The 14,317-nt window shown below is 47.4% G+C and overlaps 1 protein-coding gene across 1 annotated transcript; it reads right to left on the bottom strand.

The window, feature by feature from the left end:
* Positions 1-231: 231 nt before the first annotated feature.
* On the bottom strand, positions 232-12,923 carry LOC146355937 (uncharacterized). The gene is made up of 6 exons (XM_084830733.1): positions 12,863-12,923; positions 8,068-8,582; positions 7,233-7,353; positions 6,981-7,051; positions 6,552-6,678; positions 232-4,700 (listed from the first exon to the last, which is right to left on the bottom strand). Exons 2-6 carry the CDS (start codon positions 8,479-8,481, stop codon positions 3,064-3,066), a joined length of 2,370 nt encoding a protein of 789 aa, XP_084686859.1. The 5' UTR covers positions 8,482-8,582; positions 12,863-12,923; the 3' UTR covers positions 232-3,063.
* Positions 12,924-14,317: the final 1,394 nt, after the last annotated feature.

Here is a 14,317-nt window from a genome sequence, read left to right as displayed (position 1 = left end):
TTTTCCAGCTGCACTGGCTGCCAGTCCATTTCCGGGCCCGATTCAAAGTGCTGGTGTTAACATTCAAAGCCCTTAGCGGCTTGGGGCCAGATTATCTGAAGGATCGCCTCCTCCCATATGTGCCTGTCCGGACCTTAAGATCATCCTCAGCGGCCCTCCTCCATGAGCCCCTGCCAAAGTGAGGCAGGTGGCTACTAGGACGGCCTGCTGTGGCACCCTGGCTGTGGAATGAGCTCCCTAGTGAGGTTCGCCTGGCACCTACATTGTATCCTTTCCGGCACCAGGTGAAGAACTTTTTATTTTCCCAGGCATGTTAGCATTTCAGCTTTCTAGACTTTTAGCATTACTGTTCTAAATCTGCATTTCAAACTCCTGCATTGCTGCTAGGTTTTATTCTGGTTGTATTGTTAAACTGTGGTTTGAATGTTCTATATATTTTATGTTATTTTATTGTGAGTTCTTTGGTTTTAATTTTTGTGAACCACCCAGAGAGCTTCAGCTATTGGGCAGTATAGAAATGAAATGAATAAAAATACTGCGAGCTTTTCTACATGAGGCATTTATTGTGTGCTCATAGTTCCCTACTCACAGTTGTTTCCTTGTTCTTTCATCAACATCGTGACCCTCAAATTTCACTTCAGTTGCCAGTAACGAGAAATATTAAAGCAGTTCGTAAAAAAAAAAACCCCAAAACCTGTTACATATATTTTTAGGAGGCACCAAGAAATGGTTTATCTTGGCAGTGTGGGGGTGGGAAACATCTTGATTTAGAGCAGGAATGGGTTGCCTAGCTTACCGCGCCTTTGAAGGCCACTGCCTTTATCCCACCCGAAAGGTGCTCCCTGGGACCTCCATAGAATTTGAAGTGAGACAATGCAACTCACAAACTTTAGCTCACACACTTATTGTGATGCTGGGAGGAAGGAATTCGAAGCAAAGACCTCATGTGCGGGAAGAGGGTGCTTCATCCTTCCACCTATTGCTGTTTAGTGTAAGTTGTAACAAATCTATCTCTGCCCAGGAATTCTGTAAGATGGAACTCTGGGATTCGGCTGGCCCTACACCACCAGGTAACCACTCCCACTTGTTTCTCCCCATGAACAAGTGTCATCAGGAATGCAGGTTTTTACTGAAAGTCTTCCACGGTCTTATTCTCAGACTTAAAAAATAATTCACTAGGAGTTCAACCAGAGAGCGATCATTATCCCATTAAACTAGTTATCCAGCTGGCAACTAACTTAAATCAATTTAGAAGCATATATCCCTTTGAGATGGCTACTTCTGGTAAGATGGCTTAAATAATCCGAGACCCTGAGCACAGAGATCACAGGTTTACTACACAGCCCTATCTTGCAAGAGCTAAGAAATAGAATCTTGGCAGGTAATGGGAGATCATAGAGGGTTACCCCCAAATCTTAGACCAACTGAAACCCCATTTAGTGCACTCAGGCCATTCACAGACCCCCAGGATGCATAATGCAAGTTGGTACAATGGGGAATGTAGGGCTATGAAAAAAGAATTATCTGAGGTCATTCGTAGTGCTAGAAGGACTACAGCAGAGGATCAAATTCAGATCCCGATTGAGAAACAATCATTACAGAAGTCCAAGTTGAAAAGGAAGGATGCATTAATGATAGAAAGGTGGATGGATCTGGGTTTGGCCGTGAAGCAAATGCATGACGTTACTTTTTGGAAGATGGTCCATTCAGGTTTACACACATCCAAGCTTCATCTAGAAGCTCGAATCCCTGCCCTTATATGGCAGCAGGATGCTCCAAGTCTCTTCCAAAGCCCCACACGTGCTGGGGAGGATTCATTGGCTGAGGACCTTTCTGATGGGTGCCTGCCTCTGCACAGATTTGCCATCTGCTTAAATGGCAGTTGTGTGGACATCTCTGCAGGTACGTTCTTTCAGCATGGTGGATTATTTTCTGATTTCCGAGATCTCATTCTCAGGCTTAAGAGAAAATGCAGTAAAAGATCGACCAGAGAGCAAAGAAATCGAGCTCCTAGGAAGAACTGAAAGGTATGATCACTGCACTCCTCGAAATACAACAGAAATATCAACACAGTACTAAAACTACTCTAGAAAACTTCTGGTCTCAAAACAGGATTTGGGGAAAGCCAGGGAAGGCACCCGTCCTCAATAAACCGGAATAAAATGCATCCGTAGTTTTTACCCAAGTTTAACAAACATGTATGATCTGCCTTTGGAAAATTGGAGTGAAAAGGATATCTGTGTCAATCGTACAGCTAGTTAAAAAGAGCTTACCTGTTCCAATATTTATCATACTGATTTGAAGTGTGGCACTATTATACACTTCACGAAGTACAGTGAAGATGATGAGGTTCACGTTATTAGCTAATGAATACAGTTTTGAGGCTTATCCTACCAGAGCATGTTTTCAACTTGCCTTTACTAAAAGAGAAACCCCTACCCCCTTGAATGAAGCAGTGTCTTAGGCTTGCTAATTCTACATATTTATTCAGTATTGGCATATGTATTTTTTTCTTCTTAACCCTCTTACAAAATCAAATAAAATATTTGTTAAAGAAATGTGAAATGCATGTAACTGAGAAAAACCATCCTGCCTGGTATTCTGGGAATATTTATGGTCTGCACATCATTATTTTCAATGTGTGAAAGATAAGAGAAAGTTTTTCTTATAAGAGAAAAGATTCTTTATTGAAGTTTCTTGGTTGTCTTAGTTTCAGTGTATTAATGGACTCCTTGGCTGGCATTCCTTTATGCAGTGTATCTCCTATGTGGGTCCTTTAATGTGAAATATGGCTTGATTGTAAATGAATCTCATTCAGTCCTCCAAACATTTCTATGGTTTTTCCTCCCGTGTGATTTCTTTGATGAGAACTATGATCAGATTTAATTCTTGCCCACATTCCAAGAAGTTTTACAGATTTTCCCAGATGGTTTCTTTGATGAGAACTGAGAGTTTGCTTCTGACTAAAGCTCTTTCAACACTCCAAATCTTTCTATTGTTTATCCCAGTTTGAGTTTTTTTATGAGAAGTGAGGGTTCTCTTGTCGCTGAAGCTCTTTCCACACTACACACAATCATATGGATTCTCCCATGTGTGAGTTCTTTGATGACGAGTGAGATGTGTCTTCTGACTGAAGCTCTTTCCACACTGCAAACAATGATATGGTCTCTCCTTTGTGTGAGTTCTTTTATGTTGAGTGAGAGTTCCCTTCTCGCTAAAGCTCCTTCCACAGACCAAGCATTCATATGGCTTCTCCCCTGTGTGAGTTCTTTGATGAGACGTGAGCTGTGTCTTCTGCCTGAAGCTCTTTCCACACTCCAAACAATCATACGGTTTCTCCCCTGTGTGAGTTCTTCCATGACGAGTGAGAGTTATCTTCTCGCTGAAGCTCTTTCCACACTCAAAGCATTTATATGGTTTCTCTCCTGTGTGAGTTCTTTGATGACAAGTGAGGGTTCCTGTACGATGGAAGCATTTTCCACACTCCAAACACTGATATGGTCTCTCCCCTGTGTGAGTTCTTTGATGACGAGTGAGATGTGTCTTCTTACTGAAGCTCTTTCCACACTCCAAACAATGACATGGTTTCTCTTTTGTGTGAGTTCTTTTATGTTGAGTGAGAGTTCTCTTCTTGCTGAAGCTCCTTCCACACGCCAAGCATTTATATGGTTTCTCCCCTGTGTGAGAGCTTTGAGAAGTGAGCTGTGTCTTCTGCTTGAAGCTCTTTCCACACTCCAAACAATCATACGGTTTCTCCCCTGTGAGAGTTCTTTGATGACGAGTGAGAGTTATCTTCTTGCTGAAGCTCCTTCCACACACCAAGCATTTATATGGCTTCTCCCCTGTGTGAGAGCTTTGATGAGAAGTGAGCTGTATCTTCTGCCTGAAGCTCTTTCCACACTCCAAACAATCATAAGGTTTCTCCCCTGTGTGAGTTCTTTGATGACGAGTGAGAGTTATCTTCTGCCTGAAGCTCTTTCCACACTCCAAACAATCATAAGGTTTCTCCCCTGTGTGAGTTCTTTGATGAAGAGTGAGAATTATCTTCCCACTGAAGCTCTTTCCACACTCTAAACAATGATGTGGTTTCTCCCCTGTATGAGTTCTTTGATGAATAGTGAGAGTTATCTTCCGACAGAAGCTCTTTCCACACTCCAAACAGTGATGTGGTTTCTCCCCTGTGTGAGTTCTTTGATGAGCAGTGAGGTTTTTCTTATCTGTGAAGCTCTTTCCACACTCCAAACAATGATGTGGTTTCTCCCCTGTGTGAGTTCTTTGATGAGAAGTGAGAAGTGTTTTCTGAGTGAAGCTTTTTTCACACACCAAGCATTTATATGGCTTCTCCCCTGTATGGGTTCTTTTATGAACAGTAAGATGTGCCTTCTGACTGAAGCTCTTCCCACATTCCAGGCACTGATATGTTTTCTTCACGGTGTGAATTTTCCAATGAGCTTTAATGTTTGAGTCAGAAATGAAAGTTGTCCTGTGCATATGGAACCGATTCTTTTCCAGTCTTTCATGTATTATTTGTTGGATTGTGTTATGATGGTAGCCGCTGACATGAGAAGCAAAGGAATTCTTCCTCATATTGCAATTTATTTCAGTTTTCCTTCTCTGCTGTTTCCTATTTTTGCATTTTTCTCGATTTGGGGACATCCAACATGGTTCTCTCTTATTCTCCCCGTCCCACCTGCCACCTCCTGCAATGAAACCATAAAATTGCTAAAAGTTAGCAATAAAACTTCAAATAATAGAGCACCACCAATTAATGATTTCTTTAAAGGGAAGAAGAAAAAAAACTTAGATGGGATGCACTTCTTACTATAGACATTACCAGCTCAGGTACTCAACTATGAATTTCTGAGCCTTTCAGGAATGAATCAATCCTGAATCACTGAAAGGAGGTTAGCATCTCCTTTCCTGGGCACCCATCCCAAATCGCCCACTGTTACATTTGAGATGGCTCTGGCAAGCAGTTGTCCGAACCTCATCGTTTTCTCCTGGAATCGCTCTTGGAGGGAGGGAGACTAAGGGAGAAAGAGCTGGGGTTTGGTTCTGTAAACGAACTTCAGTTTGGGTGGCTGGCTGTTCTGTTGCTCTCAGACAGAGGGAATCAGTTCTTTCGCATCCCTCAACCTCAGCTAAGGAAGACGTGAGCTGGGTATCTGGGTACCTATATGTCAAGACAGACTGCAGTTTGACAGAAAGAGACTAAGAGAGAAACAGCTGCATGTGGGTTCTGTTAACTAACTTCAGTTTGGGTGGCTGGCTGCTAGGACTGTATGGTGGGTCAGTTCCGTGTTTGTATTTGTTGCGGCTCTTAATGTTTCCCGACAATTTCTTGACCAGATACTAACTGATGTTTTGATTCTGTTGTGGTGTTTTAATATTTTGTACTGATGTCTCACCAGTATTAGCTCCTCTGCGGATTGCTGTTTAAGGGCATGGCAGGATTATGAATGATTTCATACATAAAAAGAGACCAGTCCTGGTAGACTGAGAGAAGTGATTTGGAGGTGCTGAAACATGCAGGTGAACTGCTCAGGGCCCCGGCACACCAGGCCTTCAACTATGCCTGGAAAACGTGTCTATTCTGGGCTGCCTGTCTCTAATGTGTGTTGTGATGCTGCTATTTTCTGAGACTGAGCTGACTTAATATGTCTTGTGAACATTCTGTGGCATGATTTCTTTCAGCTGCTGCCTTAAACTGGTGTTAATTATTTGTTGATTTAAGTATGACTCCATGTACCTTATTTTCTATCTGAGCTCTGCCTTCGGAGGGCAGTTTCCTAAGAGGCAGCCTCAAAATGCTGACCAATATTAGGACCCTGTGGGTAAGAAGGAGGAGCGAAGGAGGCAGGAGCAGGCAAAGGGGACATCAGGGCCTGCTCCAGCTGGACTGCCACTCCTTCGGGAGAGAAGGGCGGGCAGCAGGGCCATCCCACCCGCCCTCCTGAGAGTCAACTTAACCCCCCCCCCCCCCCCGTTCCTTGTGTGTCGCATCTTTTTCAGGTTGTAGCCCAAGGGCAGGGACTGTCTTCTTTGCTCATGGATTGTCAACCGCGGCGGGAGGCTTTTTTGGCTGAGGAGCAGGATAAAAATGCTACAAATAAACAGAATACAAAATATATGAATAATATAGGATATGAGCCCAAAATTGGTAATATTATCTCCCTCAATGTTATTGCCTTTTCAACTGGATACACTCATGATCAGGAAAACAGGGAGCCTTACCAATATTGGCCACGATCCCATGGTGCTCCGCCACGCTTTGCTTGTGCGGGACCCCCATGGCTTCTTTTCCCAGCCCTGCACGTGCTGCACAAGCAACAGCCATTTGCCTAATTACCCACAACGCCGTGCAGGTTACTGTGTTGCCCAAACGCAGCATGGAGCCCAGTGGGGGTGACTTCTTACCCACCCCAACACCCCTACGACAAGGCATGGCTTCTTTGACGCCCATGATCGTCCGAACCAGGTTAGTATCTTCCTCATCATGATTGCACTTGGAAATCCAGACTATCCTTAAGGAGGAAAAGAAGGAGCTTTACCCAGAGAGGCCACGATCCCACGGTTCTCCTCCATGGTTTGCCAGTGCAGCGCTCTCTGGTCAAGATCCAGCAGTGCCCACTCCTCCTCCGTGAAGCACACAGCAACGTCATCAAAAGTCACCAGAGCCTGAAAAAAAAGAGGTGGCCGGGCATTATCCTGTAGGATTGAAACCTGCTTGCTGTGAAAACCAGGAAACTGTCCTGCGTGTGGGCTTCCCAAGAGGTGTATGGTCAACCACTGATAGAATCAGGAGATGATGGACTAGATGGGCTCTTGGTCTGATCCAGCAGGGCTCACCTCACAACCGTAGCTTTGTCAGAAGGGAAAGTAAGGAGAAAGCTACATTCAGGCCCTTGAAAAGGGGAGCCAGGGATGGAGGCACCCAGGCTGCTCCCTGCCTATCTCCCCAGGGATCCTTCCCCCCCTACCTGATCCGGTTCCACTCCATCACAACGGAAAAGAGATGGCTGAGTACCCACTGCTGGTGTCATTCCAGTCCCTGTGAGAGAGAAAAATGATGAGAAGCTTGGAGCAGACGGTGTCTCAAAGATTGGGATTACAGTCCTAAACTCCCTTGGAACACAGTAGGAATGGACTCCTAGTCAAATAGATAGAATTGCACTAGAAGTAATGCATTGGAAGACCAGGCTGAAATACAGCCACCCCCAATTAATCCTCACCCTGCAAGGTGACATGTTCAGCACCATCCTGCCTGATCCCTCTTTGCGGGGAGCTGTGCCTGGTGTCTGATGGAGCCTTTTCAGCTGCAGGCAAATCAGGTCCCACGTCTGCAAACAGACTCTGTATGTGAAAGAGCAATGAAGATGCAAGAAGTGGAACGAGGAGAAGGATTAGAAAAGGAATGAGAGGCAAAAATGTCATAGGGTGGTATGAGACATCTCTCATAGAATCATAGAATAGTAGGGTTGGAAGGGCCTACACAGGGATGGCGGAGAATTCTGCCATGGACCCCAATAAGGCTGGATTCCAAAGAATCCGCCTGAACCGGCTCCATATCACTGGCAATACGGCTGCCCGCCATTGCCATCACTGGCAATACGGCCGCCCGCCATTGCCGTGCCGTATCGCTGGCTGAGTGAGGGCTAACTCCTGAGGCAAATGGCGTAATGGACGCCATTTGCATCCGTAAAGCTGTTCGATTAACCTAAATACAGCCATTAACCTAAATTCTCAGACTGATTCCAGAGGGAGGGACGGATCATCTTCCCCCATGGGCGGATTCCCATCCAGACCAGTGGATAGGGAATCTGCCTGTCCCTAGGCCTACAAGACCATCAAGTCCAACTCCCTGCTCAATGCAAGAAGTATCCCTGACAAGTGGCTGTCCAGCCTCACCTTGAATGCCTCCAGTGTGGGACACCCCACTACCTCCCTAGGTAATTGGTTCCATTGTCGTATCTCCTAGGTAGATTTCATGAACGGGCTGGGCAATTAGTAGAGAGGTTTCGGATACCCTCCCTCACGTTCCTGTCCCCTTGGGTGAAATGCTCTCACCTGCTGCTCTTCCTGCTTCTCCTCCTCTGCCTGGCTCAGGAGGAAGCCTTCTGCCAGGGCCACCGCCTGGGAACTGGTCTCCGCGCCACATTCTCTCACCCAGCTCGCCATCTCTGCTGGCAGGATGGCCAGGAACTGCTCCAGGATCACCAGGTCCAGCATTTGGATTTTCGAGTGTCGCTCTGGCTTCAGCCACTGATGGGAAAGTTCATGGAGTTGGTTGCAAACCTCTCGGGGCCCCTTGGTCGCCTCATAGCAGAACTGCCTGAAACGCTGGAGCTGCATGTCTGAGCTCACCATCTCCTCACCAATAACCTGCTGGACCTTTCTTTCCCAGAATGCTCCAATGCTCCCGGTCTTCGTGGCATCAGGGTCCCTTGGTGCTTTGGTGCCAGCTGAGTCTGTCTCAACCATTTGTGATCCGTGTTCCAGCAAACCTCCAAAGGGGCCGAAGGATCTCTTCCCTCTTCCGTATGGGGACAAAGATTGCCATAGGAGGCAATGCGACTAAGGCTCTGTAAAGGCAGGACATGGTTCCAGTAAGCAAAGTCAGAAGATCTCTCATCCCCTCCCACCACACAAGTCCCCCTCTAACCATTCATCCCACAGAAAGTTCCTTCTCCTCTCGGCCTTCTCCTAAGGCCTTATCTGATCTTCAAGGAAGCCCCTCCGTGACACCCCCTCGCAGTGTCACCTGCTGCTGCTGCCATCTTCTCCCCAAGCCACCCTTAGCATAAACTAACTTCACATCGGTTCATGTTAAGGCTGTCAGTCATTTTAAGAAATCTTTTTGATTCATCATCTGATTCTTAAAAGGCCAACACAGGATCCTGGGAAGCTGCCTCAGGCCGAGTCAGCCCCTTGGTCCATCTAGCTGTGTTGGCGGCACTGACAGGCAGCAGCACTCCAGGGTTTCAGGCAGGAGTTCTTCCAGCCCTGCCTGGAGATACCAGGCATTGAACCAGGAACTTCTGCCTGCCTCTGCTTCTGGCACACAGCCATGGCACACAAAGATACCAGGCACTGAACCAGGGACTTCTGCCTGCCTCTGCTTCTGGCACACAGCCATGGCACACAAAGATACCAGGCATTGACCCAGGGACTTCTGCCTGCCTCTGCTTCTGGCACACAGCCATGGCACACAAAGATACCAGGCATTAATCAACCAAATTCCTTTATGCATAGAAGACAGAAATTCTGATCAACACATACATTTCCTTTAGTTAGGAAGACTGTGTTTTCCATTACAAAATTAAAAAGGCCCCAAACATTTTACCCCGATTTTCTGAGCTGTGCTACCTCAGCAGATGGAGGCTGCATTCCTAACTAACATAGCTGGGAGCTCCTTCACTGGAACAGAGCAAGCATTCTCACAGGACAGCATCCTCCGCCCAAGGAAACCACAGGTTTTGTGCCCCACGGAAACCGGGATTCACCACTTGTGCTCTGTTGAGATTGTTTTTTTCCCTGTTCAGGAATTTTAACACTCCTTTTCCACTCTGTATCATTCCTCCTCCCCATTTATATATTGATTCATTATTATCAGCCTTCAGCTCCTTCTCGAAAGGACTCCTCTCCCGCTGCCTCCAGTGGCGTTCTGCCTGTTACCAGTGAGAATTCCTCCTCAGAGGCCTTTCCCACAGCAGGAAGCACCTTCCGCACACACAGGAACGCTGCCACCAGGACCTCTAGGCTCAGGTCCAACCCTTTATTCTGTCTTCAAGCAGCAAGGACACACTGGCTTGATTATAACCTGCTTTATTTCCATTATTTCTTAACCCTTACGTAGCCAAGAGCAGAAGGTGTACATTTTTATGACACAAAGAAACACCTAAAAAGGGTAGACTCTTCCACAGAAGCACTGTGGGTGACAATACCAGGCTCCAAAACTCATTTAGTGAAAGGACCATGCTACTGTCCCCCCATGGAGGAATGCTCAGACGGACCTCAAGATGGAAAACTTAATTGGGGAGGCCTCCAAACAAAGACGTGCTGTAATAACAGGCAACTTCAATCACCCCCACATTGATTAGAGAAATGCATGTTCCAGCCACAACGAAGAGGTTAAATTTCTCGATACCCAAAAATATTGTGCCCTTGAACAGTTGGTCAAGGAACCGACCAGAGGGGAGGCAACCTTGCATTCAATCCTAAGTGGTGTCGCCCAGGACATAGTACGAGGTGTAAATGTTGTTGAACCCGTTGGAAACAGTGATCATAGTGCTATCAGATTTAATATATATTGAAGTGGAACATTGCCCAGGAAGTCCAACACAGTTACATTTGACTTCAAAAGAGGAAACTTCTCTAAAATGAGGGAACTGGTGAAATGGAAGTTAAAAGGGGGAGTCAAAAGGATTAAATCCCTTCAAAATGCTTGGTGATTACTCAAAACCACAATAAGAGAAGCCCAGCTAAAATGTATCCCACAGCTTAGGAAAGGTAGCATGAAGTCCAGAATGGCGCCAGCATGGTTAACGAGCAGTGTTAAGGAAGCTATTAGAGAAAAAAGAGCTTCCATCTGAAAATGGAAGTCTTGCCCAAGCGATGAAAACAAAAGGCAGCAAAGACTTGCACAAAGGTGATGCAAGGGGGCAGCAAGAGATGCAAAAAAAGCATTTTGAAGAGCATATCGCTGACAACATCACGGCCAACAATAAAGAATCCTTTAAACATCAGAAGCAGAAAATCAGCTAGGGAGGCAGTTGGACCACTGGATGACAATGGAGTTAAAGGAGTACTGAGAAAGGACAAGGAGACTGCAGAGAAGCTGAACAAATTCTTTTCATCCGTCTTCACTGCTGAAGAGATAGGACAGATACCTGTGCCTGAACTGATATTTTCAGGAAGGGAGTCTGAGGAACTGAGGCAAACAGTGGTGACAGAAGACGAAGTTCTCAACTTTATTGATAAACTGAAAGCAAATAAATCACCGGGCCCAAATGGGATCCATCTGAGAGTTCTCAGAGAACTCAAATATGAAATTGCTGATCTTCTAACCAAAATATGCAACATGTCCCTAGGATCAGCCTCTATACCAGAGGACTGGAAGATGGCCAATGTAACACCAATTTTCAAAAAGAGATCCCGAGGGGATCCGGGAAATCACAGGCTAGTTAGCTTAATGTCTGTTCCGGGTTAATTGACTGAAGGCATTATTAAAGATAAAAATAGTAAGCATACAGAAGGACAAGCCCTGCTGAAAAAGAATCAACACAGCCTCTGCAAAGGTAAGTCCTGTCTCACTAGCCTTTTAGAGTTCTTTGAGAGTGTCAATTAGCAAGTAGACAGGGGTGATCTAGTAGACATTGTTTACTTGAACTTCCAAAAGGCTTTTGACAAAGTCCCTCCCCAAAGACTCCTGAGCAACCTTAGCAGTCACGGAATAAGAGAACAGGTCCTCTTATGGATCTGTAACTGGGTAAAGAACAGAAAGCAGAGAGTACGCATAAATTCTCCCAATGGACGGAAGTAAATAGTGGGGTCTCAAAGGAATCTGTATTAAGACCAATGCCTTTCAAGTTGTTCATAAATTATCTGGAATTAGGAGTGAGCAGTGAAGTGGCCAAGTTTGCGGATGACAACAAATTATTTAGGGTGGTTAAAGCAAAAAGGGATTGTGAAGAGCTCCAAAAGGATCTCTCCAAACTGGGAGAATGGGCATCTACATGGCAAATGCAGTTCAAGGTAAGCAAGTGTAAAGTGATGAACGTTGGGACAAAAGATTCCAACTTCAAGTATAGCCTGATGGGATCTGAGCTAGTGGTGACTGACCAAGAAAGAGATCTTGGGGTTGTGGTGGACAGCTCAATGAAGATGTCAACCCAGTGTGTGGCCGCTGTAAAAAAGGCAAACTCCATGTTAGGCATAATTAGAAAAGGAATTGAGAATGAAACTACCAATATCATATTGCCCCTATACAAATCCATGCTACGACCACACTTGGAATACTTTCTACAGTTCTGGTCACCACACGTAAAAAAAAGGTACTGTAGAGCTGGAAAAAGTGCAGGAAAGGGCATCTAAGGGCGCAATCCTATGGGGATAGGCAGCCGCCTCCAAACTTGGGGGCGACCACCTATCCAATGCAGGGCAGGAGAGCGCGGAGGGGGTCGTCCCTTCAGCCGCCCTGCATTTGAGGCTAGACAGCTGATTTCGGCTGTCTAGCCACAGAAAGGCAGAGCTAACTATGAATCCGCTTCCCTCTCGGGGCTCCCCAAATCTGCTGCCCCACGGGAGGGCCGGCCGTGGTGGGGCCCTCGTCTCCCTCCGCCCAGTGTTGTTTGCTGCTGTCAGAAGAGGCCCAGGGCAGCGTCTCAGCCCCACGCAGAACTGCCTGGGGACCCACATCTGCGCGGGGGGGGGGGCACCGTCCGATTAGCGGGGGAAGAATCATAGGACCACAGAATGGTAGGGTTGGAAGGGGCCTACGAGGCCATCGGGTCCAGCCCCTGCTCAGCGGGATTCGGGCCGGTGCAGAGCAGCTCCCTCAGCGGATGAAGGAGATAAGTGGCTCCGCGCAGCAGCGCCCTCGACGTCCTCCCTCCCGCTCGCCACATCGAGGGCGCCGCCTGGGATGCTGAACGGAGGAAGGGCGCAGCTCCCTGGAGGGGGGTCCCAAGGGGGTCAGCCGCAGGGGTGAGCGCATCCAGCCTCCCCCCGCCCCGAGCGCAGACCCGCCCCGACACGCTGGGGTTGAAGTAGGGCATCCCCCCGCACGTCTTCCTCCCCCCTCCCGCTCCCCCTCCCCCGCACCCAGGAGCCCCTCCCCGGCTGCACAAGGCGGGGGGCTCACCTGCCCCCAGCCAGGAGGCGCCGAAGCCGCACCGGGAGACGCGCCAAGACCTCCTCCCTCTGCCGGGGAAGGCGGGGCAGGAAGCGCCCTTGGCCGAAGGAGGCGCGTTTCCGGGGGACGCGGCCTCTCCCCTCCTCTCTAGGAATCCCCCGCTTCAGCTCCTTTAACCCCTGGGCGGCCACGCAGCGGGATCGTCTCCCCGCAGCTCCCCCAGCCGGACCAGGGACTCTCCTCCGTCGCGCCACGCTGGCGCTGGGCTTCGCCTTGGCGCTGCTGGCGGCGGGTTCTCTCTCCTGTTCTGGACGTTTCCTCTCCTCGCTGGATGAAGCGTTGCCTTGTAGCTTTTTAAATTGAAATTAACTCTTGGGAGTTTGGAATTCCTCATCCCCTCTACAAAGCAATGCTAGAAGCACATTCAGGAATTTTGTTGTTTATTCGGTCAGTCGCTTCCGACTCTTCGTGACTTCATGGACCAGCCCACGCCAGAGCCTCCTGTCGGCCGTCGCCACCCCCAGCTCCCCCAAGGTCGAGTCCGTCACCTCCAGAATATCATCCATCCATCCTGTCCTTGGTCGGCCCCTCTTCCTTTTGCCTTCCATTTGCCCTAGCATCAGCATCTTCTCCAGGGTATCCTGTCTTCTCATTATGTGGCCAAAGTACTTCAGTTTTGCCTTTAATATCCTTCCCTCAAGTGAGCAGTCTGGCTTTATTTCCTGGAGTATGGACTGGTTTGATCTTCTTGCAGTCCAAGGCACTCTCAGAATTTTCCTCCAACACCACTGTTCAAAAGCATCTATCTTCCTTCGCTCAGCCTTCCTTATGGTCCAGCTCTCGCAGCCATAGGTTACTACGGGGAATACCATTGCTTTAACTATGCGGACCTTTGTCGTCAGTGTGATGTCTCTGCTCTTCACTATTTTATCAAGATTTGTCATTGCTGTCCTCCCAAGAAGTAAACGTCTTCTGATTTCCTGGCTGCAGTCAGCGTCTGCAGTAATCTTTGCACCTAGAAAGACAAAGTCTGTCACTGCCTCCACGTTTTCTCCCTCTATTTGCCAGTTATCAATCAAGCTGGTTGCCATAATCTTGGTTTTTTTGAGGTTATATGTAACAGTCCGGAGGTGGGCTTCCCCCTCTTTGGGAAGAGAAATCTCTCTTTCTGACCTGCCTGTATTGCAGATCGCGTTTCAAACTTTCTGCATAAAACTCTCCTTGCCAAGCACCAGCCTTAACTCTTCACCTGTCTTCTCTGCAAGTTAGGCTGTAAAGTCATTTAGCCTTCTTGCTATACTTCCAAGCTCTCTCGACAGAAACTCACCTACTTAAACTTTCTGCCTTACACCAGTCCCAATGACATCCATAAAGACTGCACATTTGGGATAGGCTCTCTTTTGCCTTTCAGTCCCATCCTCCCACCTTAAGGAGCTCTTTAACTGGACTCTGATGCTGGGAAAG

The sequence above is a fragment of the Heloderma suspectum genome, chromosome 2 (genome assembly GCF_057233095.1).
Source record: "Heloderma suspectum isolate Gila_16-S chromosome 2, 16-S_ref, whole genome shotgun sequence".
Taxonomy (NCBI): domain Eukaryota; kingdom Metazoa; phylum Chordata; class Lepidosauria; order Squamata; family Helodermatidae; genus Heloderma; species Heloderma suspectum.
Note: the sequence above shows the minus strand (reverse complement) of the source record. Positions and strands in the feature narration are given on the sequence as shown.